This window comes from Delphinapterus leucas, chromosome 1 (genome assembly GCF_059928025.1).
Source record: "Delphinapterus leucas isolate spDelLeu-1000000601 "Yukka" chromosome 1, BTC_Dleu_Yukka2, whole genome shotgun sequence".
Lineage (NCBI taxonomy): Eukaryota > Metazoa > Chordata > Mammalia > Artiodactyla > Monodontidae > Delphinapterus > Delphinapterus leucas.
Genome location: NC_143129.1, coordinates 66,074,133 through 66,102,100, shown reverse-complemented (window position 1 = coordinate 66,102,100; position 27,968 = coordinate 66,074,133). Strand labels below are relative to the sequence as shown.

Genomic DNA, 27,968 nt, shown 5'->3' with positions numbered 1-27,968 from the left:
GTATGATGATATTAAAGAAAGTCATATCAACAGAGTGTTAGGAAAGAGAAGTTAGATAACCTATTAGTAATCTGTACCAAACACTCAGATGGCATAGGACACAGGAATGTTAACCAAAATTCCAGGTCTTTTATCAATAGGAAAAGTATAGACAAAAGTTAGGAAAGAAGAAAGTAAATTAATTATTGGGGGCTGAGCCCTTTCATATGAAGTTATTCCACTTAATCCTTAAAGCAATACACTAAAACAGGGGCTACCATCCCACCATAAGGTGAGAATATATGAAGATTTGGAGAAGACAAATAACTTGCTCAACGTTACAAAATTAGTGGGTCTCCAAATCCCACTGTCTTTCTGCAAGTTTCAATAGAAAAACAGGAACGTGTATATGAAAGCCTGATATGTAAAACTCACTAGACAATATAACCCCCTGAGGCAAGGGCCGTGCTCATTTTAGGACTCATTTTATCTCCAGTGACACTAGCAAAGTGTCTAGCATGTAGTAGGTAGTTAACAAATATTGTTCACTGAATTACAAAGTTAATAAAAGAAATAACCAAAGGAAAAAACAGTCATAGCTCTCTGACTGATCCAAGTCTGAGAAACTCTAAAGCTCTTCAGAGCACAATTAGAAAATACCAGAAAATTGTAAAGGAGTAATTAAAATTAGAGAAGGGAAAAAAAATTTTAATTTTTTGGTTTAACAGTTTGAGAGAAAAAGTTCATACTGGCCTCATGCCACATACAAACATTAATCCTAATGAATTCAAGGTAAATGTAAAAAAAAATAAAGGCAATTGATTAGAAAAACATATAGGTGATTATACTCATGATATAGGTAGCCTTTTAAAAAGGAAAGAAAAAGGTTGGTTCCTTGGTGTAAGCTTCAATTCCAGCTCTGGATAGACTCACCCTCCTCCAATATGCAATCTTTTTCTCATATCTTTTTCCATATATTTATTCCTTTCTACTTGGTCCATTTTTCCTCTCACCCTCACCATCAGTTCACCTTCTAAGTCTTTCCTCAGTGTCTTCTGAAGCCCTGAAGTATTTTGAACAGTTACCTTTATGCCCTCAGTCTCAGTTACCCCACCACAAGCTCTCTTACTTAGAATTTAATCTTCATTTTCATTTACCTGCAATCGTAGCAGGTTAAAGGCTTGCCTCCTTTTCCCCCTTGCTATGATTTAAATTTTTGTGTGCCAGCCAACTTCATATGTAGCCCAATATGATGGTATTAGGAGGTGGGGCCTTTGGAAGGTGCTCAAGTCATGAGGCTGGAGCCCTCATAAATGAGATCAGTAAAGGCCGAGATTTTAGATGGATTAATAAAACAGGATCCAATTATATGATATCTATAAGAAAGCAAGTTTAAATATGAAGACACAGGTAGGCTGAAAGTAAATGGATGGAAAAATATATACCATGCAAACAATAAGTATAAGAAAGTTGTAATGATTATATTAATTTCAAATAAAGTAGAATTTATGGCAAACAGTATTACACAGATAAATGTCTGGGACTTGTCTAAGGCATTGGGAGACAGTACTTTAGATAGAGAGCTAAAAGAAAACGGATATTCATGGCAAAAAGAGCACTGAGCAAAGGTACAGAGAGGTAAAACAACATGGTTCTTTTGATGAGGGGAAATGAGACAGAATAGATCATAGGAGAGGTGGTAGAAGCCACTGATAGAAGGACTCTTGGACCACAGACAGAGGTTTGAATTTTACCCTATAGGCCAGAAGTTCCCAAAACATTTTGGTCTCATGGACCCCTTAGCTCTTAGAAATTATTAAAGACTCTAAAACACTTTTATGTAAATAGGTTATATTGATAAATATTTGTTGTATTAAACAGCAAATTTTAAAATATTAACTTAAATATAACAAAAAATATTTACATTTTAACATAAATACAATTTTTATGAGAAAAATGACTATTTTCCAAAACAATAAAAAAATCAGTGAGAAGAGAGAGATTGTTTTACATTTTTAAAAATCTCTAATGTCTAATTTAATGAAAAGCAGTTGCATTCAACTTTCAACCTGCTGTTATGTGTTGTTTGCTTAAAGTATATTTAGTTGGAAAATGGTGTAGTATTTTAATAGCCTTTAATATAATTGTATATATTCTTCTTCACTTGACAAGTGGTAGCTTCTTAAAAGCTCACTGCAACATATAATTTCAAACTTCTACCAACGACCTTTTTTTTAACCCTGTTGCATTAAAATCCACTGGTCAATCTTGTACTTTGTATAAATCTTTTTTTTTTTTTTTTTTTTTTTTTTGGCGGTACGCGGGCCTGTCACTGCTGTGGCCTCTCCCGTTGCGGAGCACAGGCTCCGGACGCGCAGGCCCAGCAGCCATGGCTCACGGGCCCAGCCGCTCCGCTGCATGTGGGATCCTCCCGGACTGGGGCACGAACCCACGTCCCCCGCATCGGCAGGCAGACTCTCAACCACTGCGCCACCAGGGAAGCCCTTGTATAAATCTTTTATCCATGCATGATTTTATAACATCATACACATTGATCATTTGGAAAATATTAGTTCACTGAGTTATGCAGATCTTTCAAATGCTGACTCTCTATTATACCACATCAAAAGAAAAAAAAAATCCCATTTGTTAAATACCACCAACTTCATCAGAATAATCTAAGTATTGGAAAGCTGTTGAGTTCAAGGTGGTGCATACAGTTTTCCAAGTTCCTAACTCTAATTTTTATTTGTAATTTTATCTACTTTTGGATTTTTTTCTTGGGCAACAACTACTGTCAATTGTCCTTTCTTTTAAACGATAGGCTTATTTTAAAGAAAATGCCAGCCAAATATCCATATCTGAATGACCATAGTTTGTGAGTCATTCTTTCAAGTAAAAATGGTATTCTATGAAAAAGGCATTTAGTTCAGCTCACAACTCAAACAACTGTACATGTGCTTTTCCTAAAGATAGCATTATATTTCAGTATGTATCAAAAGTGCTTCATGTATACTTCCAGCTTCTTCACACAGAATATTAAAAATATTTTGACTTGAGGGTAAAAAATTAATAAAATTAATAATTGTTATTGTTTCATCAAGGACACCCTTAAGTGAAAGTGGCTTTCTTTCTGCAAATGCAAGATGGTTAAAAACACACTACTAGTACAGTCTGCTGCCACTATCCTGCTTTGTTCTAAGACACCAGCAGTTTTACCCACTGTTGCTTCTGCACCATCAGTCCAAATGTCAACATACTTTAAAAGGCAAATAAATTCTTAGTACTTATGAGATTTGATCTCAAGGATGCCTAAAAGAGGTCTTATTTATTATAATAAAGAAAGTATTTTACGTGATTACATAAGAATCCTGATCTAAAAAAAAAAAGAATCCTGACCTAAATATGAAAGTAGTATTTAGCTCTATGCATTAACTAACACAAAGAGAAATGTACAATCTATATCTATTCTAAATCTATAATCATATTAAACTATGACTTGTGGGATGTAACATTTGAACAGAATAATTCTATTCACAAATAAACCAATAAAAGTTATAGTCCAAGCAGCACTGACATTGTGCCAAGAACAGTCAGACCTGAGTCAAGGATACTGCTTTTTTTATATTCAGTTGGTTATGTGCAGAGGCAGGACAGAGAGGCATTTAAGAAACCTGTTCTGTGTTTAACAGCTTGAAATGACAAAGTGTCAATAACCATAATCCTTTACTTTGTTCTAGACAGAAAATGTTCAGGTGACTGAACAAATGACAATAACTGTGTAAATGAAGTAGCAAAAGAAAAAGTAAAATTGTATGCCCCACAGCAAACATGTTCAAAAGGGTCAAACAAAGCAGATGGCTTATTTTATTTGGCTGGTGTTTGCATAGTTAATTTGTTTTTTAATAGTTTGCTTAGAACTCCATGAATGCTACCTAAATGTTTCGAATGTCAAATCACCTCTCCATCTCCACTCTTTCACATACTCAGTTCATATCCTGATACCTTTTACCTGAATTGTTCTAAAGCCTTTTTAATAAGTGGCCACCCTGTATCCAATCATCAATATCAGACATCTATTACTTTGTCTTTCTAAAACCTCTTGCTTCTCCTGGAATTAGGAGCCCTCATTCTCTTTTAGGAAAGCTAAACCATTTGACTGGAAAGGGAGTTGCCATCTTCTTACGTGACCCTATAACCATGGGCCTCAGCCAATGGTCAAAAGGTGGACACCAGACCTAAACAAGGTCAATCATAGCACTCTGCTCCCTAGGCAAAATAATTCACCCAGGAATTGGCCTAGAATTGGCACAAGCCAATCAGAGTCCTTCCCTGGAATTTTTTTTAGCTAGAACAGGGGGGGAAAAAAAAAGTTCTTTCCAGTGTGTTTCTAAGTATATGAGTCTTGCATTGCTGGAAACCCAACCTCTCTCTCAAGGTGCTGTTAAAAGCTAATCTGCAAGCATGAAATTGATAGTCAAGAGAAGCACATATGAAAGCCATAGAGAACAAGGATGTTGAACAAGTCTCCCTAAGCCTAGCTCGACCCCTATTCTTCTTCCAGCCCTAAAATGAGACAAATAGGGAATTCAAGTTGGGTTTCAACCAGTTGTACCAACAGTGTCCTCATTAAGCCCCCATTTTTATGTAGGATTTTTTATATAGGAGGTGACACACTGTACCCTGAGAAAGAAAGGCTGTAGAAGAAAGGGTGGAGAAAGAAGAAACAGTACATTTTGAAAGCTGTGGTATTCTTATGGGTGTTGATTCTGATAAAAGAATTACAATCAGCAACTATCCCAGAAAAAAATCCTATGCATAGCTAAATGATCAAAAACTGGGATTAGAAGATCCCTCTTTCTGTCTATAAAGTTCATAAAATGATCATGGTTGGAGAGTGGAAGAAAAGTAACTGACAATAAAATATTCAGGTACATTGAAGTTCAAACAGTATTTTTAGAAATAGCAGACTTAACAGTTTAAATAAAAATAGACTTGCACCAAATAATGGAAACAAAATTGCAAGGCAATCGAATGAAACAGGCACTTTTAACACTCACTGGTTATCAATAAGATAAAAAGGACAGTAAAGGTTTTCATAACATAACATGGTTTGCACCACTTGGAAGAAAACAAATGGGCACCAGGCTTATATGCTCCAGGATGGATGCACAGGTACCACGTAAGGTACCCTGGGTCACCCAAGCAGGTATAATGAGGTGCTAATATAATGTCTAAGGCTTTTTTAGGTATGAATGCAGCAACATTATTAGAGTCTTGAGGATTGGGAAAAGCTTCTCCCAAGAGTTACTGTGAAAATCTGGCTTGAATTTAAAATGGAAATAAAAATGGATTTTTTTCCAGTTTTAAATAAATACATAAATTGAAGTACAGTATATATTTTTGAGAATCCATTTTTTTCTCCCTCTGACCTGTATCTGGTCAGGGTAAATGAATCAATGTTAACAGATCTGCCTTGATTTGGCTCTGTTACCTATCATCATCCCTGCAAAGAAGGCCACTTAGACTGAAAGGCAGCCCTTATGAGTTGAAATAGGATTATATTGCTCATAATAACCTAGAGTTGAAAACGAGTTGTTCTCTCTTTCTTTACAGCTGCCAAAGAGGAGTAAAACCTCCCACAGTGTGGCACAGAGAGGAAGACCATCAACAATGACTACATATGAGATATTTGGCCAGGGACCAAGTGTGTCAATTTACTCTCCAGGCCACAGATGTAAGGGCTGGTAAATAATCCAGTCTGAAGAGACTTCTCCTTTGCCTATCTCAGCCTAACCTCTCTATGGTCTCAGTTTCTTTCCTTGTCTATAAAAGATGGTAATACCTACCTCATAGAGGTTTTATGAGGATGTAATGTGTCTGTATATGTAAAATTCTTAGAACAGCCAGGGGCATACAACAGCACTATTAGCTAATGACAGCAGCAGTAGAGTAGTACTAGAGCCAAGAATAGCCTGAGTTAGGATGCATAGCTTTGCTTACAGAATGAGCACGAATTTAATTTTTAGCCGTACTGTTAAAATGCAAGCATTTTATATGTCTCGTTTCAAAGAGAATATTGTGTAACCGGTACACCGCAAGGAGGCTAATGCTAGTGCCCAGGTCACACCAAATGAGATAGCTGCAATGACTGATGAGAAGCAGATAACAGGGTCAGGGCAATACCCAGCTACAGGCACAACAGGGCCTGGCAAACCCACCGGTTCTCAGGAGAAGGAAAGCCACTGTTGTCTAAGCCAGCAGTGCCTGGCAAACATTGCGATACAAATTAGGGGAAGCAGAGCAAGAAAAGAAGGAAGAAGGGGGTCCTTACACAGCACTTGACAAAACAAGGCCTCTCTCTCCCACTACGAACCCCTAGAAATATTTGAGGTGCACTTTGTAGAGCACTCGAGCCCTGTCTTAGATGAGCGTGTGCATCAGTGAAACAATTTCTGTAGATTCATAAGGAATATGTAAAACTTTAAGCAGAATTTGAAACAGAAAGTTTGCCTGTAAAAACCCCTCCAAGGGGAAAAATGACAAGATAACACTTTATATTATATATTACATCAGATTTTTGAAATAGGGACTTGGTCCAGTGGTTGAGAATCTGCCTGCCAATGCAGGGGGCACGGGTTCAAGCCCTGGTCCTGGAAGATCCCACATGCCGCGGAGCAACTAAGCCCATGTACCACAGCTACTGAGCCTGCGCTCTGGAGCCCACAAGCCACAACTACTGAGACTGCGTGCCACAACTACTGAAGCCTGGGCACCTAGAGCCCCTGCTCCACAACAAGAGAAGCCACCACAATGAGACGCCGAGCACTGCAACAAAGAGTAGCCCCCGCTCGCTGCAACTAGAGAAAGCCCATGCACAGCAATGAAGACCCAATGCAGCCAAAAATAAATAAATAAATTTATTTTTCAAAAAAATATAATGTAGCAGGTATTCTCATAGACATGCAGCTGTGGAAATATTTAATTGTTATCCTCTTTCTGGAGGATAAATTGGGATTTACTAAAAACTTTAAAATGTTTTTATTTGATGTAAGAATTTCTTGAAATTATTCTAAGGATAACTTAGGTGTTCACAAGGATTTATATAGGAAAATGTTAACTGCAGAATTATTAATAATAAAAATTTTAATTATAAATAATAAAACAAGAAAAAGATAAAGAAAAGTATATTCCTATAACTGACTATTATTCAGACTTTAAAATTATGTTTTCATAGATTATCTAATTGTGCAGAAAAAATTCAAAATACAATGTTAGGTTTAAAAAGTGCAATATAAATTTATATAAATTGGATAATTCCAATTCATTTTATAAAACTAGTATTACCTTAATATCAAAATCAGAGTACAAAAATAAAACACACATCAATAACCCTCATGAATACAGATGCAAAGTCCTTAACAAAATATTAGCAAATAGAACCCAGCAATATATAAAAAGAACTATAGTTCTTTTGGACAACAAGTGTTGTTAAAAATATATATATACCAATGTCATCTGCTATATTAAAAGGCTAAGGAAGAAAAATCACATAATCACATCAATTGATGCATAAAAAACATTCAAAAAAATTCAACACCCAATCATGATCAAAACTCTTAGAAGAAAACTAGAATAGATGGGAACTTCCTGAACTTCATAAAGAGCATCTACAAAAACAAAAACAAAACAACAACAATAAAACCACTACAGCTAACATTATGCCTAACAATGAAAGACAAGAATGTCCATTCTCATTGCTCTTATTTAATACAGTGCTGGAAGTTCAAGCTCCTGCAATAAGGCAAGAAGAAGAGAAGGTGAGAGGAAGGGAAGGGAGGAAAGGGGAGGAGATGGGAGGGGAGAGGGGAAGGAAAGGGAAAGGAAAATGGGAAGGGAAGGGGCAAGCAGATCAGAATGGAAGAAATATAAATCTCTTCATTTGCATATGACATAATTATCTAAAAAAAGAAAATAAACTACAAAAAATATTCTAGAACTAATGACAGATCTCAGCAAGGTTGCAGGACATAAGATAAACATACAACAATCAATTAATTATCTATATATTAGAAATAAATAAGTGGACACTGAAATTAAAAGTATAATACCATTTATAAATAGCTCAAAAAGAAAAAAATTACTAGGTGTTAATCTAACAGAACTTGCACAGGACTTGTATATGAAAGCTACAAAATGCTGGATGGAAGACCTAAATAAATGGAGAGTCATATAGTGTCTATCATTTGGAAATTAACATAGTACAGATGTCAGTTGTCCTCAAATTGATAAATGGGTTTGGCACAATTCCTAACAAAATCCCAGCAAGATATTTTGTAAATACAGACAAGATTTTCTTTTTTCTTTTTTTTTTGGCCGTGCTCCATGGCTTGTGGGATCTCAGTTCCCCGACCCTGAACTGAACCCAGGCTCCTGCAGTGAAAGCCCAGAATCCTAACCACTAGGTCACCAGGGAACTCCCTAGACAAGATTATTTTAATATTACAAGGAAAAATAAAGGAACTAGAATAACAAACAATTTCCAGAAAAAGGTAGGAAAAGTCAATCTACCCAATTTCCTGACATATTATGTAGCTATAGTAATCAAGACTGTGTAGTACTGGCAGAATGGCACACACATAGATCAATGGAACAGAAGAGAAAACCAAAAATGAATATGCCCTGCTGATTTTTGATAAAGGTACAAGAGCAATTCAGTGAAAGAGAGATAGCCTTTCCAATAAACCCAGTGACATGGCCGTACAAGGAAAGTTAGGAAATACAGTCTCTGACAGGACAGTCACTTATCAGAAGCAAGCCTACACTGTAGAAGAACAAATTTAGGAAGAACAGCTAGTCTTCTCTCTCGTGTGTATTGTACATGCTAGTCATATTATTCCTGCAATCCTCAGAACAGCCCTATGAAGAAAGTACTATTATAATGTTCATTTTATAGATGTTTACTTTCTCTACTAAAAGGTTAAAACAACATGCCCAAATAGCTAGTAAGTAACAGAACTGAATTTTAAACACAGTTGTGCTTGCACCCGATGATCTGAGATTGTTAGATTACAATAAAATAGGCAAAATATTTAATTGGTTTGTATAGATCATTCAATTAAATAATTCATGTATATTAAAGAGTTCAGAACATACCACCCCAAAATATGTTGCTCTGGTATACTATTTTGACTTAAGGCAGTGTATACAAGAAAAACACTGACCTTCCTTCCTTTTCTTAAAAGTGAGATAAAATTCCCATAAGAAAGTTGTCCTCCCTATGCCAGAAGGAAAGCAACATTCTCATCACGAAGGATAAGAAGTTGAGATCAAGAGAATTCTATACAAACAGACCTTGTTAAAATAATTCTTATCTTCCTTTAACCTCCCCACATAGTTTAGTCACTTCTCCACAATAGGCACAATTGTCTCTCCTTTTTTTTCAACCTAATATAAAAGCAAGTAGGTTTTCTCTATTTCTTTGGGTCTTCATTTCCTTATGAAGGAAAACTTGTATTAAAAACTTGTATTACATAAATTTGTATGCTTTTCTCCTGTTGATCTATCTGTCTCATGTCAATTTAATTCTCATGCCCAGCCAAAAAAATTAAGAGGGTAAGAGTTTGCCTCTCCTACAATATACAAAAAAACACATTTATTTATGTGTGCTACTTATCTTTTTTGATCTTCTGAATATATAATGTAAAACCAGTAACAGAAGAATATAGAATTTTTATCTAGTAAATTTTGGATTGTTCAGAAGATCATCACCCAACTTATTGATTTTTCAATTTAAGGTTTCCTTCCTTCTTACCATTTTGAAGCTTAACAAATTTGAAGGATAAAAGACAGGAAACAATTGATCATTTTACTATTTGTTAGTAGTTCTAGAAAACTGTTTTATAGAGAGAAAATAGTTAAGAGCAAAGTTAAGTTGTTAACAAGGTAAATGGACAATATTCTTCAAAATTATGACAAAATTGGTTTTCACGTTTAATAATCTAGTAGCTTCAATTTTGCCACCAAAAAATATTTTCTGTAGAAATAACTTATTCTGATGTTAAGGTCTTTCCTGGAGTTGTGATATCTTTCTTGATATTATAATATCTATACTCTACAGTAAACTGTACACTTGAAAGCAACCTTGCAGCCAATGAACCCACCCTTATACTGTGGAAAAACCTGAAAACACCTTTACTACGAATGTTAAACTTACTCCTTGCAATAATAAGGTATAAACAGCCAAAAACAAGACCTTATTCAAAGAAATGAGTGCCCGTGAAAAGGACATTTTGGTGAGCAAAACAACTTACAAAACTCAACATTAAAGAAGCAGCCAGTGTAGGAGAGTTCCCTTTTCTCCACACCCTCTCCAGCATTTAATGTTTGTAGATTTTTTGATGATGGCGTTCTGACTGGTGAGAGGTGATATTGATGGGAATGTAAATTGGTACAGCCACTATGGAGAACAGTATGGAGGTTCCTTAAAAAACTAAAAATAGAGCTACCATAGGATCCAACAATCCCACTCTTGGGCATATACCTGGAGAAAACCATAATTCAAAAAGATACACGCACCCCAATGTGCATTGCAGCTCTATTTACAATAGCCAAGACATGGACTATGTCCATCAACAGAGGAATGGATAAAGAAGATGTGGTACATATATAATAAAATAATGCCATTTGCAGCAACATGGATGGACCTAGAGATTGTCAGAGAAGACAGAGAAAGACAAATATCATACGATATCACTTATATGTGGAATCTTAAAAAATGGTACAAATGAACTTACGTACAAAACAGAAATTGAGTCACAGATGTAGAAAACAAACTAATGGTTACCAAGGGGGAAAGAGGGGAGACATAAATTGGGAGACTGGGATTGACATATACACACCACTATATATAAAAGATAACTAATGAGAACCTACTGTATAACACAGGGAACTTTATTTGGCTCTCTGTAGTGATCTATATGGGAATGGAGTCTAGAAGAAAGTGGATATATGTATATGTATGGCTGATTCACTTTGCTGTACACCTGAAATTAACACAACATTGTAAATCAACTGTACTCCAATTAAAAAAAAGCAGCCAGTCTGTTGTACAAGACAACTCATCACAACCTGGATGATACACTCCACAATACTGACACTAAATAGGGGTGGGTGAGATATAAAAATGGCAGATAAAAAAGTGTCAAAAAGAAATCTTGCATTTTACTTCGGTAGGATCTGTGAAAGAAAAGTTTTAATCTTGATACAGCCAAGAATGCATGAATGATACATAAACAGATGTTGTGTTTAATATTAATAACCAATTTAAATCAAATTGGAGAAATCCGATTTCTTTTAAAATTTAAATCTAATGAAATAAAAGACATTTTAACTAAAAAATAGGGCTGGTGTGTCATTAAAATGTAATTAGTGTAAAGCCAAGTTAAAGCTAGAGATTATAAGAGTTTAAGAGTTTAACTTTCAATGCCAAAATACAAAAGAAATCACAAGCATTACTGAATTCAACAGAAGGAATTTAGTACTAATCCTAGCAAACATGCATAACAAATCAATTTAGGCATAAAAGCCAGGTGGAAAAGCTTTCTGTTTCCTAGACAGCAATGTTACTAGGCAATACCACTTCACTGACAATCTTCCAGTAATTTTTAATCCGATGAAAAGATAAACCCACAGATCAGTTTGGCTTCAAAGGTCTGTTATGATTTTTTGCTGGCTAGTAAGCAAAAATATTGTAGAATCACATTAAATCAATTGCAGATGAGAGTTTGGATTCAGCAGAATTGTTAAACTGAGAGCTAGTAAGGCACTTAAGTCTTAAAGGATCTCAAATTAATTCATTAGCTGATCATAATTTATTCCAGTAGCAAGTAGGCTTATAAAATATAGACCTAATTCATCTAATAGCATTTCTGATTCTGCACTTGCACCACACACCCAGATCTAAAATGCACATTTTCCTTACCAATGTCCTAACAACCACAATCTGTAATTCCTTACAAAGCAATAAAAAAAGTAACCAATATAGCTTTACAGATGTACCCACAATATGGTAACTTGGTATATTAAAATTCATCATAACGTAATTAAGTGAGTAGAAAATAGTAAAGGCAGGCTCCACACCAATGCAGGAGCAACAGAGAAGACCCACAGGATCTAAAATCTCCAGGAAAAGGCCATCAATAACCCCTCCTTACTGGGAAGACAAGGATGGGTTCAGCATAGCAAAGGAAGCCAAGAACAGCTAGCATGGCTGAAATAAGAGCACAATTTTAAAACAAGCACAGTCCAGGAAAAACATAATAGCGGTACCAGGATGACAGGGGAGAAAGTGAAAATTTAGCATTAGGCAAATAGGTCATCAGAAGCCCAAAGTTAATGCCAGGTTACCACGGAAAACAAGTTAATCACACAATCACAAAGCAATGTTACGTTTTTACAGCACAGGATACTGCCAACTTCTAGGTAGGGGGAGATCCTTCCTAATTTTAAAATAGGCCAGCCCCTCTTCTGGAGGGTGGAGTAAGCACAAGTCCCACTGGAAGCTGACTTCATGTTTGCAGGAGATTTTCATGAATTATACAAGTGCTATACATATTATAACTCATCAATGGAAATCTGTTAGTTTTATAGGCAAGCACAGTGAAAAAGACTGAAAAAGTAAACCAAAACCATGGATCCATAAACTCTAACATGAACAAAACAAAGTAAATCTTTTCCCTTTCTTAAAATTAGTTCTGTTGTTTTGTATCTTTTTTTTAAGACATATAAAGAAAAAGATTCTCAAAGCTTGTCTTTTGCACAATTTTCAAAATTATGAACATTTATTTTCTTTATTCCAGTTATCCAAAGTCACAGTTAAGGAGATCACAAATTTAGGCATCTTACTACAAGAACATGGTTTCTTCTGTTGATTTTAAATGGCTCTGATTTCCTCAGCTGGCAAGACCTACACTGTCACTCACAGGCTTAAAAACAGACGTAATGCCACAACATGGGCCACAAATTTTATATAACTCTTACTCCTCGTCTGCTGGAAGCACATACTATATGCACTGGGTATGGGCCTCCATTTTTGTTCTATTTTCCAGCATGTCCTTATGCAGAGGGCAGCTTTGCCATCTAGTGGTTCTCAAAATGTGATCCCTGCATAAGCAGCATTGTCCTGACCTGGGAACTTATTAGAAATTCAGACGTACCGAGTCAGACACTCTGAAGTGTATAGCCCAGGAATGTGTTTTTTAACAATCCAGATCCAGTGATATGGATGCTCACTAAAGTTCGAGAACCATGACTGGGAGCAAGATCTCTGAGGACAACAGAATATCACAATAACCATTCTCCTGGCCATGAACAAGGAGAATGTTATCTGAAAAGCTTATGATTTTAATTTTCAGTCCAATTCTTCCTTAATCCCTCTACTCCAAACCTGCATCATCTTAAAAAGGAAGTCATAAAGGTATTAAATTCTCAAGTTTTGACTTTTTGGTCTTAATTTCCCCTACCCTCTCTCACATAATTTTTAAGAGCATTCCTCATTGGAAAACATGCAAAATGGAAGTAAAAGGGTATATGGTGAAAGTAAATCTCCCTCCCATCCCAGAATCTCAGTCTTTCTTCTTAGGGGAAATCACTGTCAGTAATTTCTTATATATTCTTCTAGAAATATTCAACGTATGTACAAATATATGGATATGGCCTTTTTGTTTTTAAGGAAATAAGAACATACTATACCATCTATTCTATGCCTTGCCCAATTTCTAAATATTTACTGTAAAATATAAAATGTATATGTTTTATGGTAAAATATATAACAGATATGCTCAGTTTTATAATATTAAAGTGAACATACATGGTAACCTCCACTCAGGTCAAAAAAAAAAAAATCAGAACATTGCCAGGACCCTAGAAGCCCTCTGGGTGTGCCTCTCCAATCATCACCCTCTCTCCTCTCAGAGACTACCTGACTTTGGAATAACCTTTTCCATGTATTTCTTTTTTCTTTACTACCTACATATGCATTCTTGAAAAACATAGTTGACTTCTGCCTATATTTAAACTTATGAATAGCATCATATGGCTTCTAACTTTCTATGTCTTATTTTGTTCAACTTCAAGATTGTGAAATTCATCCATATTGTTGTGTTCAGCTGTTTGACAGAGAAGGAAGAACATGCCACATTGTAAACAGAATCTCTGAATGGTAGAAGTGATTTTTAAAACAAACATTTTTCTGTATTCCTATATTGTAGGTAATGCATATTACTTCTGTTAATACAAGAGAAATTCCAATAAACGTTACTAAGACAAATTCCCGGCTAAAACTCAGCATGACCCACCTCTGTATCTCTTTGATATCTATTCCTTAAAAGGAGCATTCTGGTATTTTCAATGCCTAAAGAACACAGTTGCTAAAGAAAACATTCAACTTTAATTACGTATCAATGTAAGATCTTAAAGTGATGACTTTTCCTAAAGATTTCAAATTGGTTTTATATATATTACCCAATTTATCCTCACGCTATAGTTGTTAAGAATTTGAGGCATGTGTTTTGAATCACATTAACTATTAGCAGTTAGGTTAAATGAAAACTATCATCATACAAAGCCAAACACCATAAAACTCATACTGGAAATTTCATCTTCTTTTTTTTTTTTTCTTCTGTATGCGGGCCTCTCACTGTTGTGGCCTCTCCCGTTGTGGAGCACAGGCTCCAAACGCGCAGACCCAGTGGCCATGGCTCACGGGCCCAGCCACTCTGCAGCATGCGGGATCTTCCCAGACCAGGGCACGAACCCGTGACCCCTCATCGGCAGGCGGACTCTCAACCACTGTGCCACCAGGGAAGCCCCTGGAAATTTCATCTTCTGACTCAGCCTAATGCGTAAGTAAGATTTGGCTTAAAGTTTGCCTGCCCTCAAATCCAGGATACTCTAAAGAATAAAAATAAAGAGTAGAGAATCTGGGCATAAATCAATACCAAAAATCTCAAGATACACTTCAAGCACATCTGAGCTCTCTCCAATCTGTTTAAACTAAAATCCTTAATTTTATATATATATATATATATATATATATATATATATATATATATAAAACTGAACCACTTTGCTGTACACCAGAAACTAAGACAACACTGTAAGTCAACTATACTTCAATAATGAAAAAATATCCTTAAGATTATCCTGAAGAGACATTGCAAACCAGTCCTTTGATAACTAGGCTATTCCATGATGACCACCATGAAAATGGCTGTGGAGAAATAACTTCCCACTTGGCACACACAAGCCACCGTACACAGAGGTATAGTCGATGTAAGGTGGTAATAGGTTACAAATGAACTAACCACCAAAACAAGCAAGACCTTTGAACCACAGACTTTCTAGAGTAGGAAAGATGTGCGAATATGTAGAAAAGCAGGGTACCACTTATTAAACAACTCAAAAAGTAATTACAGCGATCATGTGCCTTCAGCATTTTTTCATAAGTATCTACTGCTCCCGTCTTTTAACATGTCATTTGCAAACCCAAGCTTTCCACCTTTGTAAGGTACCATCTTTTCATTAGATATGTGCCTTTTTTCTTCCTCATGAGAATCAACTGTAATCATATTGTCAGAATTTCAGCATTTATAATCCGTCATGTAACATGAATCATCTTTCAAAGTCTTACCACACGAGATCATGTGGCTTTTCATTTTTAAAATGTTTCCTGATGAAGTAACATGATGTGGCCTGAATCCCTGGACCCCAGCTCCACAGAGATGGGTCCAGCTCCTGGGCTGGAGAAAGGAATCAGCCGGAAGAGCAGAACCACAGCCTAGTGGAAGCAAGTCCTGTCTTCCTTCTGTCATTGTGCAATTACATGGACATTTTTGCAGAGGAGGAGTTAGGAGGAGATACATAAACCAGTAGCAGAGATTCCTCCAAGGCAGAAGAATGGGAACACACTGTCTTTGCAAACTCTTTGAGACAGGTTTTCCTCAAGTGTAGACCATTTCTAGCTATGCTCAGCATTAGTTAGGACATCTACAATGACACGGCCCTCTAACAGTCATATATGTGAAAAATAAGCAAGGGGAGTGGTATTTTGTCATCCAAGTTCTGCATTTAACCTTGAATTGATCCTGTCCCTCCCAAAGACTCTGTGCATATCTAGAATCTAACAGGTCAACAGATCAATATCTCAAAGGCAAATGTGTCAAGTTGCTTCAATAACATCACTCCCTGAAAGGTGACTCCTGAATCCTAATATACAAAAAAGTTGGAAAAAAGGAATGGGAAAATGAAGTTTCCAACTTATTTTCAAATAAAATAATCCTCCTGCCAATAAACATCATCCCTCAAGTAATATACATACAGGATGTCCCACAAGTCTTAGTGCAGTAACTTAGAAGTATAAATGCTACAAATGTATAATAAAATATGATTTGAAAGTTAATTATATAAATTTCTTTTTAAAATACTTAGCAAAACATAAACTTTATGATTCAAAATACAAAAAAATGGAATAACTATAAAAGAAATTTAAATTAATTTTGTAAATGATATTAAGTTTGTTGCATTTATAGTCCTAAAGTTTACAACTACACTAAGACTTCTGAGAGATCTTAGAAGTCACCTTCCTTAATGTTACACTTCTTCTAGCGCTCTTTCAATGAAAATGGGTTTCATTCTAATCTCACTGAGAGAAATGTCAATCTAAGGACTGCCTAGCCACAGATAAACTTTTCTGTTATTTTTGTTAAACAACTGCTAAATAGAAATAAACAAGTATTTGAGATGCTACTTTGGTAAAGCAGAGTGCCCTGGATACCCAAATTTTCCATCACTCCAAGAAATTCTCACCAACCTGAAATCTAGCACAGGGAGCTACCCCTGTAGAGTCATACGAATAACTGAAAACCAAAAGGTGACTCTTCCTTAACCTTCCCCATGGTTGCTATTAACCTGCCACAGAGAACAAGCTAGGAATCTTCCACTTGGTATAAAATTTCCTAAGGCCAGCCTCTGATAAAGGCAGATCACCAGAGGAAATGCAGGGTGTTCCCTGTCTGCAAAATTTCTGATAAATGGTTCTCAAACTGGACATTAGGTGTTCATCAGGACAACCTGGGGAGACTATTTAAATGCTTATTTCTGGGCTCTAGTCCAGACTTACTAAACTAAGTTCTGAAGTTAGGGCCCAGACATACGCATTTTAAAAGTCCCCCAAGTGGTTCTGGTGCACACTAAAGTTTGAGAAGCACTGTCTAGCATACAATTACACACCACCACTGGTTTGGGTTTGAGTACCACATTCCTACCATGTTAAGGTCTTAGGATGCTTTATACCACTTGAGGGAAACTGCTACATTGGCGGTCCCCAGTGAATCATGATCCCTGGTATTCATGCCTTTGTGTAATTCCTCTCATAATGATTTGGCCACATGACTAGACTTAGCCATTGGGACATTAAGGCGTGATGCAAGCAGAGGCTTGATTAGCACTTGCACAATGAAGATTGTCTTGGAATGCTCCTTTTGGAAGCCAGCAACCATGCCATAAAGAAGCTTGGGATAGACTACTGAATGGTGAGATGCCATGTGGAAAAAGTCTCTGAAGGATGAGAAACTATCTTGTACATTTCAGTTCCAGCACAGCTCCCAGCTGAATGAAGCCACCCAAATGACCCCAGGTATACCACAGGAGAATTCCCAACTGAGCCCAGGTAATACACAGAATTGTGAGAAACCATTTTTAAGGAACTAAGTTTGGTGACGGTTGTTATAAAGCAATAGATAACTAAAACACAACTACTTCAGGTTTTTTAAAAATGTGTCATGTGATATAATCTCTAAAACTGCTACTGTTAATAGCTAACACTTTATTGTATACTTACTATGCAAATTATTCCAAGTGCATCACATGTATTAACTTATTTATGACGTAGGTTCTGTCACCTCCATTTTGCAGACCAAAAAAATGAAGCTTTAGGTCAAGAAATGTCTTCAAGGCCACATAATTAGTGTCAAGCCATAGAATTATAACAGTCATTCCAAACATATCCTATGATCATCCTTGCCAGGTACTGTAGGATTTTCACTGAACTCTCTGCCATTCTTTTATCTATATTCTTGTTTCTTCTAATTCAGACATTTGAGTATAGATAGATCTTTTGCTTGTACTACAGTTCACTAGGCTTTGAAGAGAGCCTACGATTCCTGATGCACACATCACAGTTGCTAGGTGCTAGTGCTTTGGCTGCCTAGCAACAGATGTTTCTTTATTCCAGTCAGGTGTGAAGAGCAAGCCCTGTCTTCCAACAATAAAAGACACAGTGATTTCTCATTGCTTTGTCATTGATTAAAAAAAAAAACAACTATAATCATAAAGGCACACAATTAAGCCTGGAATAAATCTATTCAATCCTCCTGCTTTCACACAGTAACATTCAAACAATCAAAACTACTCATCCTCTAAATGTCTGCAAGGAGACATCAACCAGGACCAAGTTTATCCATTAAGAAGGACTTCTTAACTCTAAGAGTTTTAGACACTGTATTACAGTGCCAGAAATGTACAATTAGAATGTGTGCATTTTATGTTACGTAAATTATACATCAATAAAGTTATTTAAAGTTAAAAAAGAAGAACATTCTCACACCAATAACTTGGAAGACGGGAAAAGAAGATTTCAGTGGCTGCTTAAAGCATTCTAAAGTCTTCGCCTTTGGAAAAATTTGGACAGAGTGAACAAGTTTAAATTTTATTAATAAAATTTAGAGTTAAGTACATATGCTAAAATTTAGGCAGAACCAATTTAAAAATATACACTCTGTAACAGAGGTCAGGAAACTTTTTCTGTAAAGGGTCAGACAGTTAATGTTTTAGTCTTTTCAAGTTTTACTGTACCTGTCACAACTACTCAACCCTACTACTGTAGCAATAAAAGCAGCCATAGATAATACATAAATGAGTATGGCTGTGTTCCAGTAAAACTTTATTTATGAAACCAGGCAGATGACCCGACTTAGCCCAATGGCTATAGTCTGCTGATCCCCTGATCTAGGACTTTCAAACTAGCAGATAAACAAAAGAGAAAGAGGGCAATAAAGAAAAATTTGTCCATCCAACAGAAGGTGGAAAGGGGTGGGGGTTTAAGAGCAGGGGAAAATAATGAAAAAAATCTTTAAGAAAGATAAAGAAATCCAAATCAGTTATCACAATAAATGGCAATGGGTTAAATTCAACTATTCTAAGACTACTAGATTGGATTGAAAAAGCAAAAATTCCTTAAATAGGAATGAAACAAAATTCAGTCATAGTGATTATAAGATATATATTATAAGCAAAAGGCTTAAAAATATTGGGAAAAGACATGCCTCCCTTTAAGGCAAACAACAAAAAACAATTACTGGAACTAAATTAAGACTAGTGTAAGGAGCAAAAAGATAATCACACACAACAAAGCCTCAGGACATACAAAGCAAAAGCAGTCCAAATTAAAGGGAGAAATGACAAATTCATAATAATAGATAATTTTAATGTGGAAGAATTTAACAAAGTTGTTTTCAGAAGCTGATTATCCAAACAGACAAAAAAAAAAATTCAGTTTGGACAACAGGTTTGAATCAATAGCTATTTACATGTAAAGGGAGAACTATGCAACAATATCCTTCTTTTCAAACACACACTGGAATTTTTTTTAATGAGCCATGAGTTAAGTCACAAAGGACATCAACACATTTCAAAGAAATATCCATCATAGAGACCATATTCTCTGACAATGTTCAGACACTAAAGACTCCTAAATAACACATGGGCTAAAAGAAAAATTATGAGTACAAAATATTTTTTAAAGTATGACAATGAAACAAATACTGTTCCTGTAATCAGTTTGTAATCTAGTAGAGGAAAAAGACAATGATCACTCAAAAATTAATATATATTATGCATTGTAGCTATAAATATATATGTACATATATATACGCACATACATACTAATTATACAATATATAATAGCAAAGCGTACTAAGGGCTATAAAAGAAAAGCACAGCATGCCAAGAGAACATGTCACTTGGGGTTTCTCTGAGAAAAATGACATTTTGGGGGCTGGGGGAAGGAGGAGGAGGGGATGCACATCCCAGGCAAAGGGAAGAGCATGTAAAAAGGCCCTCAGGAGAGAAGGAACAAGGGGTATTAGAGAACTGAAAGGCAGGCAGCAGTGCTGGAGTGCAGGAGCAAGGGACAGAGTAACCTGAAACAAATGGAAATAAATTACACCTAGGAAAAGGAGATTCTTGAAATATAAAAATAAGATAAAAGAAACAAGAACTGTTTTAGTCAAATTAAACATCTTTAAAAATATAAAAAGCATTATTCCCATTTAACTGGAAAAGTTCTAAGGAAGTATTCTAAATTTACAATTCTCGATAATTTGTTATTCATCTCTTAACTGCCATTACCTTGTCCAGAACAGCAGTCATTTCTCCAGGTCCCATCTTAAACCATAAGTATGTTAAGATTTTTTAAGGTATTAAAATCACCCTTCATACCTATCAAGAACATCTTTCCACAATCAATTGACCTCAATATTCATGGAATGGCACAAATAATTCCAGCTGTAGAATCAAACAGCCCTGGATTTCAAGATGTTACCTATCCCTTCTAATTCTTAGATTCCACATCTGTAAAATGGGGTTAATAATCAAATTTGATGATGGGGATTTATAGGGTCTAAGTGATAATGTAAGAATGAAGAATGGTATAAACGAAGACAAACTTGGTGCAAATCTCAACTGCACCACTTAAGAGCTGTGTGACTTTGAGCAAGTTACTTAACAACTCACTGCCTAGGTTTCCTCCTCTGTGGCATATGTTTCAAACAGTACCTACCTTTACAGTTTTAAGAATTAAATAATTCATGTAAAGTACTTATCACTCCATAAATAAGAACTGCAATTAGTAATAAAATTTTTTATTGTTGTTCTATACTTAAGAAAAGTACTTTCTAACAGTCTCATTAACAAGATTTGAGACCTTCTTCCACTCTGCCCTCAGTCAAGTCATTAAAACTGACAATCCTAGGGACTCTCATTTTCGTCTAAGGGTTATTGGACGTTGGAACATATTAACAGGTAAACTTTCATTATTTCTAAAATATTTTTTCAGTAGCGTAATGCGCAACTACTTCGTTAGGACCATTAAATGTAATCCTTCCTGAAGACTGGGATTCTTTTGTAGAACTAACAGAACTCTTGAGATTCCTTTTAAGTCAATAAATTAGTGATTTCATTTAAAGTTCCCACAACTTGCAAATTCATTAGATATTTTTACTGCCTATAATTTTGCATTTCAAAATGCATGCTAAGTTCCATAAAAAATCAGGGTCTTATATGTAGTTCAATGTACTTGGTGCATCTGTTATAAATTAGCTTCAACTCCTTCAGATAGAATAAAACAATCACAAAACTCCAAAACTGTGACATTCTAAGCAAAACTGGGCCACTCCAAGAATTTTTACTGAAATTGAGTTAGATTTACAATGTTAAATCCAATCTCTCTATTTATAATTAACATACAATCTATATTAGTTTCAGGTGTACAGCAATTCGACCTTATGAAATAATCACCACAATAAAACCAGTTATCATCCGACACCATACAAAGCTGTTACAGTATTACTGACTATATTCCCTACATGTACATTACAACCTCCTGACTTATTTATTTTATAGCTATAAATTTGTACCTTTTAATCCCCTTCACCTATTTTGCCCATACCCCTATGCCCCCTCCCCTCTGGCAACCACCAGTTTGTTCTCTGAATCTATGAGTGCGTTTCTCTTTTGTTTGTTTGTTTTTTAGATTCTACATGTAAGTCAAATCATATGTAAATCCAATCTCTCTACACCAAAAAATGTCACGGCTCTTCCACAGTATCCCAGAAGCTGAATTACTTGAAGGAAATCCAATACAAAAAAGCTGGGAACTTAACCAATTCAATCCACTCAAATTCAGCGGGGTTCCACAAGGTGGACTGTCTCTTCTAGGGCTCTTGGCCTACCTAGCACCAAAACTACCATTCAGGGTGGAAATTAACACTCTGAAAGAGGTTCTGAGTAAGAATAGCTCAATTTTTAAAAGTGAGGAACTTGATAAATATGATCTTGCTGAAGATCTAGTCCTGTTTCAGTTCATGTATCAGAGACCATTCTGGCATTAAATTTACAAACTGGCTAACATTCTAATAAGTAATTTGCTTCCTATTTAGTTAAATGTAAACAGACAACCTCCAAACTGTCTCTAAGTATCTTTTAAACATCTAAAATTGCTTTGAAATAGCCTCCGTGAAAATAGAAATGTTACAGCCAAAACACAACATTGAGATACAGAATATAACTTTCTTTTATAAGAATTTTCAATACAGTTCCAGAGAATAATAGAATATCTGGGTTTAAAGGCTGAGAGGAAACTTTTTAAACCATTGTGACTCATTTTACTGAGGAGGAAACTAAAATCATACAATGCAATAAAATCGTTTAATGCAGAAATCTGTTATAAGAAAGGAAAATTTCCAACAAAACTTCAGGGTTCTAATACTTCAAAAGGCTAATTTTTTTGGCCATTACAAGTGCAAAAGCAGCTCTCCCAGATTTGGCTACCACCTCCTGCCCAGTGCCAACCGTAATGGATGATCAGAATATGTAATTGCTGATAGCTGCTCAATCGACTAGATGGAAGCAATGATCCTACTTCATGGGCTTAAGTTAGACACAGACTTTAAGAAAAATAAAATATTTTGTTCCTTACACACTAACAGGGATTTTCTTTCTTTCTGTGGATGATGGATGATGGATTTTGTTACTATTTTAAACTATTGTTTTGTTTCTAAGGAGTCATTCACCTTTAGTTAAAAATTAAAAGATAATGATATTGGTAGTAGTAGTAGTGGTAGTAGTAATAGAGCAGTAATCATAATAGTAATAATGTCTAACACTTATGTAGCACTTAAGTAAGTGCTGGGCACTGCTTAGGACATTAATCTCTACATTTAATCATTTAGTTATCTAACCATTATATTAAGTGCATTTAAACCTTACAATTACCTTGTGAAGAAGGTATACTATTATTCTCATCTTATAGATGAGGAAACATGGTACAAAGAGGTTAAGTAACTTATCCAATATCCTCATGGCTAGTAAGTAGCGGAGCCAGAATACAAACCTACACAACCTGATTTCAGAGTAAAAATAATTCATTTCATCAATGGAATTAAACTAACTACATATAAATAATACTAAGGACATCAAAAACAAACACATTGCATAATTTTTAAGTTCGGAAAAAAACAGAAAAATTCACCTTGTTTTTCTTCCCTTTTAAAACCTGAGTCCCCAAATGACAAAATATATTTCAATCTACATATGTAAAAAGGTGCAAATATCCTAGTATATCCTATTGTTTTGTTCCACCATCTATTCCACAAACTAAGCTCTTTTTTTCTAGCTCTCTTAGAAGTCAGAAGTGAATCACCGCATCCATGTAAATTAACTAAAGGACTAAGAATTAAGGCCGCCTACATCCACATGACATTATCATTTGTGCCAAGAAATTATTACCCACAAAGATAAAGCTGTAAATCATTAAATAACTTCATTGTTCACTTCAGGAACCTCCCAAAAGTCCATTTATCTCAACAATAGTCTATTCAAACAGTTCACAATATTCCCTCAACTGGGCAAATAACTCACTCATCAAACAAAATACTTTTAAGACTTGGTTAAAATCCTTGCCTCACTGTTTCTACTAATTCTAAACTATTATATCATAAATGTTGCCCCATTTCAATCATATCACCGCATTGACAGACCCACCTTACATATCTCAAGGTCACACCTGAAATTCTACAATATCTGCCGTGACCTCTCCATTGTGAAGTCCACTAAGACTCCATCCAGGTGTGATCTCCTTACTGTAGTAGGCAGTAAACTCAGTCTTGCTTAATCAACAAGCCATTCAGGCCTTCCTTGGGGGAGTGGACAATCAACAGAAGGTAACACTCCCTGTTCCATTTCAGCTGCTCTCTTCATAACTCCTTTTTAAAAAATCTCTTCTTCTAGACCACAGGTGAAATTAAATATACCAGGAAATCAGATCATTATAGAAAAAGAAACATAAACCAGCAATTGAAAGGGGGCCAAGTAAAGCTAATAATAAATTCAACATGAAACTTCAAACTATATTTAATTGTAACCACAGTTTAAGCTGAATTGGGTTAACTACACATTTCAGAATGGTTTTAAAGCATCCCTAAAATTGAGGTTTAAAAAGAAACAAGGAAAAAATGCCCTGAAATGTCAAAGTTTAAATATTCTGCCATCTGATTAGATTTAACAAAAATTTCTTATACTTTAACTCATATGCCTCTACTGTTACATATCAAATATGGGTATATGAAATATAGTTTTAATCTTTAAAGACTAAAAATTATTTAAACTCATATAATATTTAGAAAATGAAATTTTTAAAAATCCATTCATTCATCTATTATTTAGTATATTCTAGTTTTTTAAGGATGATCTTTTAAATTATACCCCATCTCATTTCCAAAAGGATTTGGGATGGCTGACAAAAATACATTGAACAGACTAAAACAAACAGATGAAGGAAAATGAAGAAAAAATGTACAAACTCTCTCTCTCTCTCTCTCTCTCACACACACACACACACACACACACACACACACACATCAGTCAAAGAACTTTGTTTCAGATACAGAGAACCAAAAGAAGTTTCTATAGCTTTCTCAGAAAGGGCATACTGCAGATATGGTAGATATTGTTCTAGATTAGGAGTGCTGTTTAAGTGAATTAAGTGAATCACAGTCATGTTGTTGGGAGGAGAGGAGGCAGATTAAGTCAAGGAATCAAGACCAGTAACAGGACGAGCATGACCATGCAACCCAAGGAACACCTTTTAGAAATGCTCAGATACAAAGAGAAAGATACAGATTCAGATAGATTTTGCCCTCATATTATGTCACCTTTATTCATGTGCCTTCAAAAAAAATGAATGAAAATATTAAAATTATACTTTAATTTATATATATAAAATATATCAAGAAAAAACAAACATTAACAAAATAAGCTCCTATTAGCAAAATGTATTGGCTATATTGTATTCAACACAGCACTTACCTTCGCTGATGGCGTGGGGCTTAACAATGCAACAAGTAATACAGCTGGTAAATTTAGCAGTGTTTGCTGGCCCACAAACTCCACTCGAAGGAAAAAATAACTCCATTTCCTAAAGACAGAAAGAAATGACTTTGGCACATGTAATCTTGTTACAAATCTGTAAAACAACTCAGGAAATGTGCACAGAATACTATTATCCAGGTACTTCAGAGAGGAGCTAAAGCAGAGGATATGAGGGAAGTGTCTGCCTCAGGAAGGCCCCAGAGGGTCCTGCTCCATTACAATCTCTTTTCAAACTCCTAGAATATTTACGTGAGAGGAGAAGAACTATGCAATTACTTTTAAAGTTTCACAACATAAATTCTTTTCTTCAAATTTTCTAAAAATGCTTTTTACAAAGACTAACTGAACCTTGTTTTAAGTCTTAAAAGAACATATAAAGAAGTATTAAAGCAATGACAATATGTATCATTCTGTCTCAGGATTAAAGTTGAGAATGTCTTAACATATTTTGAATATTGGAAGTAATCAATACAAAGTTCTTATTTTACCCAAAGCATCAGTTTATGAGACACAGGTCCAATTTTAAACTTTTCATTAAAATATGTAAAATTCAATTAAAAATTAGGAAGTCTTTATAGAAACAGATTAGTATTCAAGAATCAGAGCTACAGTTAAAACTAATTAACTACATATAGTGCTAAAGTCAAATCACATGAACCTTATTTTATAACCAGATTCAGGCTGTGCTATTTGCTTTGCACATAGTTTATTAAAATAACCACCCAGCAATTTGAACTAGCCACAAAGATGGCCACACTAATCAGTAAACTATTTAGACATATGCTTTCCTGCTTCTAAGCTTCTACTAGTATTATTTCTATTCCCTACAAAGCCCTCTGTTCCAAAGAACCATACCAACGTGTAAAGGGTCACTTTAAATATTATCTCCCCCAGGAGCCCCTTTTGATGCACCCCAATCAGTACACTGTACTCCTCCAAAGTTGTGGTTATTTTGGTAATTGCCCCCCATGAATTATAAATTTGAAGAAAAGAACTAACTTGCATAGCTGTGTAGGTCCTTTAGCATCTAAAACAAATAGCTCAAAGTAAATACTCACTTTTCACTGAATTTAAAAATTGAAAGATCGTAGGATGTGTTAGTGTACCACACTGGTGTTCATTAAGAAAAAAAAAAAAAAACGATCTCGGGAAGATGAGGAAAGGTTCAAATAGTAGTGTATATACTTGAGTGATTCTGGGGTTAATGACACTTTAGAATTAAAATGTTCCATTCCTTAGACAAGTATCCTTCTATCGTATTGCTGCCTTTGCTTATTACTCTTCTTGATCAGTAACAGCAACTACCGCTTGTAGTCCTGTACCAGATGCTTTGATTACATGTTCTCAGAGAACGTGTAAGGTACAGGTGAAAACTCAGATACCTACAGGGTCCTGGTAGGTAATCAATGAGTGAATGAAGTAAACCTGGTGTGACAAGATGGCAGGGTAGAGGGTTGCAAACTGGAAAGGGCATGTCCCGTCTACAGTTCCCCTTTCTCTGCTTCCTTTGCAACAAAACTCCTCAAAAGAGATGTCTTTATTCTGTCTTTACTTCTCTTCCATTTCCTCTTAAACTTACAACTAATTAGGCTTTCATTCCACAAAGGCTATTCATGAAAATCCCTAATCACCTCCACGTTGCCAAGTACCCTGGTTAATTCAGACCTCACCTTACCTGACCCAAAAGCATTTGACACAATTGATCCCTACATCCTGGAATGCTTTCATCACCTGGTTTTCTTCCCACTGCTCCTTTTCAGTCTCCTTTGATGATTTTCTCCCCTTGGGCAGACCCCTAAGTACTAGAGAGGGGTCTAGTACTATCTATTGTCACTATTCTACCTATCGTCACTCTCTTGTTGAGGCCCTCAAGTCCCATGGCTTTAAATGCTACCTGTATTCTGATGTCTCCTACATTTTAATCTCCAGCCCAACCTCCTCCCTAAACTCCACATCCATATCTACCACTTACAGACATTTCATATTTAAAACATCCAAAACAGACTTCGAATTTCCACTGTCTCCCATAAATCTGTTCAATCCCACCCTTTTCCTTACCCTTCAATTGCACAAGCCAAAAATAAATAACAAAAACAAAGAACACAGTGATTCTTGATTCCTCTCTACCTGTCCAATCTATCAGGAAATCCTTTCAAATATAACCAGAATCCAACCACCTACCTGCACATCTGTCACCCTGGTCCATGTGACATGCCACCACCATCTATCCCTTTAATACCTGCACTAACCTCCTAACTGATCTCCCAGTCCAACTTTTCCCACAAGTACCCCTACCCTGCCTGGTCTATTATTAACACAGCAGTCAGAATGAAACTAATAAAAACAGATCATGTCACTCCTCTGCACAGAACCCTCCACGACCTCCTATCTCATTCAGAATGAATTTCAAAGTCCTAGATATCCTAAAAGGCCTTATGTGACCTGGGCCCTGACTATATCTGACCTAATCTCCAGCTATTTCCATGAAACACATCTCTGCCCCAGCATCACTGGCCTCACCTCCTCACTGTTCCCTGAACATAGCAAATACGCTCTCACCTCAGAGTTTTTGCATGTATTGTTCCCTTACTTGCTGGAACACTCTTTCCCCTAGACATTTGCTTGGATTTCTCCCTCACTTCCTTCTGATCGCTCCTCAAACCAGATATTATAAGGACTTTCTATATGCTATATTTAATAACATTCAACACCTCTACTCCACACAC

The 27,968-nt window shown here is 35.7% G+C and overlaps 1 protein-coding gene across 4 annotated transcripts in view; it reads right to left on the bottom strand.

Moving 5' to 3' along the window:
* The window catches only part of NME7 (NME/NM23 family member 7), a 260,881-nt gene that overhangs the window by 158,045 nt on the left and 74,868 nt on the right, over positions 1 to 27,968 (bottom strand). For all 4 annotated transcript variants that reach the window (XM_022560184.2, XM_089911417.1, XM_089911404.1 and 1 more), the window contains one exon: positions 25,180 to 25,288. In XM_022560184.2, the coding sequence (XP_022415892.1) occupies positions 25,180 to 25,288 (109 nt within the window). The remainder of the gene's footprint in view (positions 1 to 25,179; positions 25,289 to 27,968) is intronic.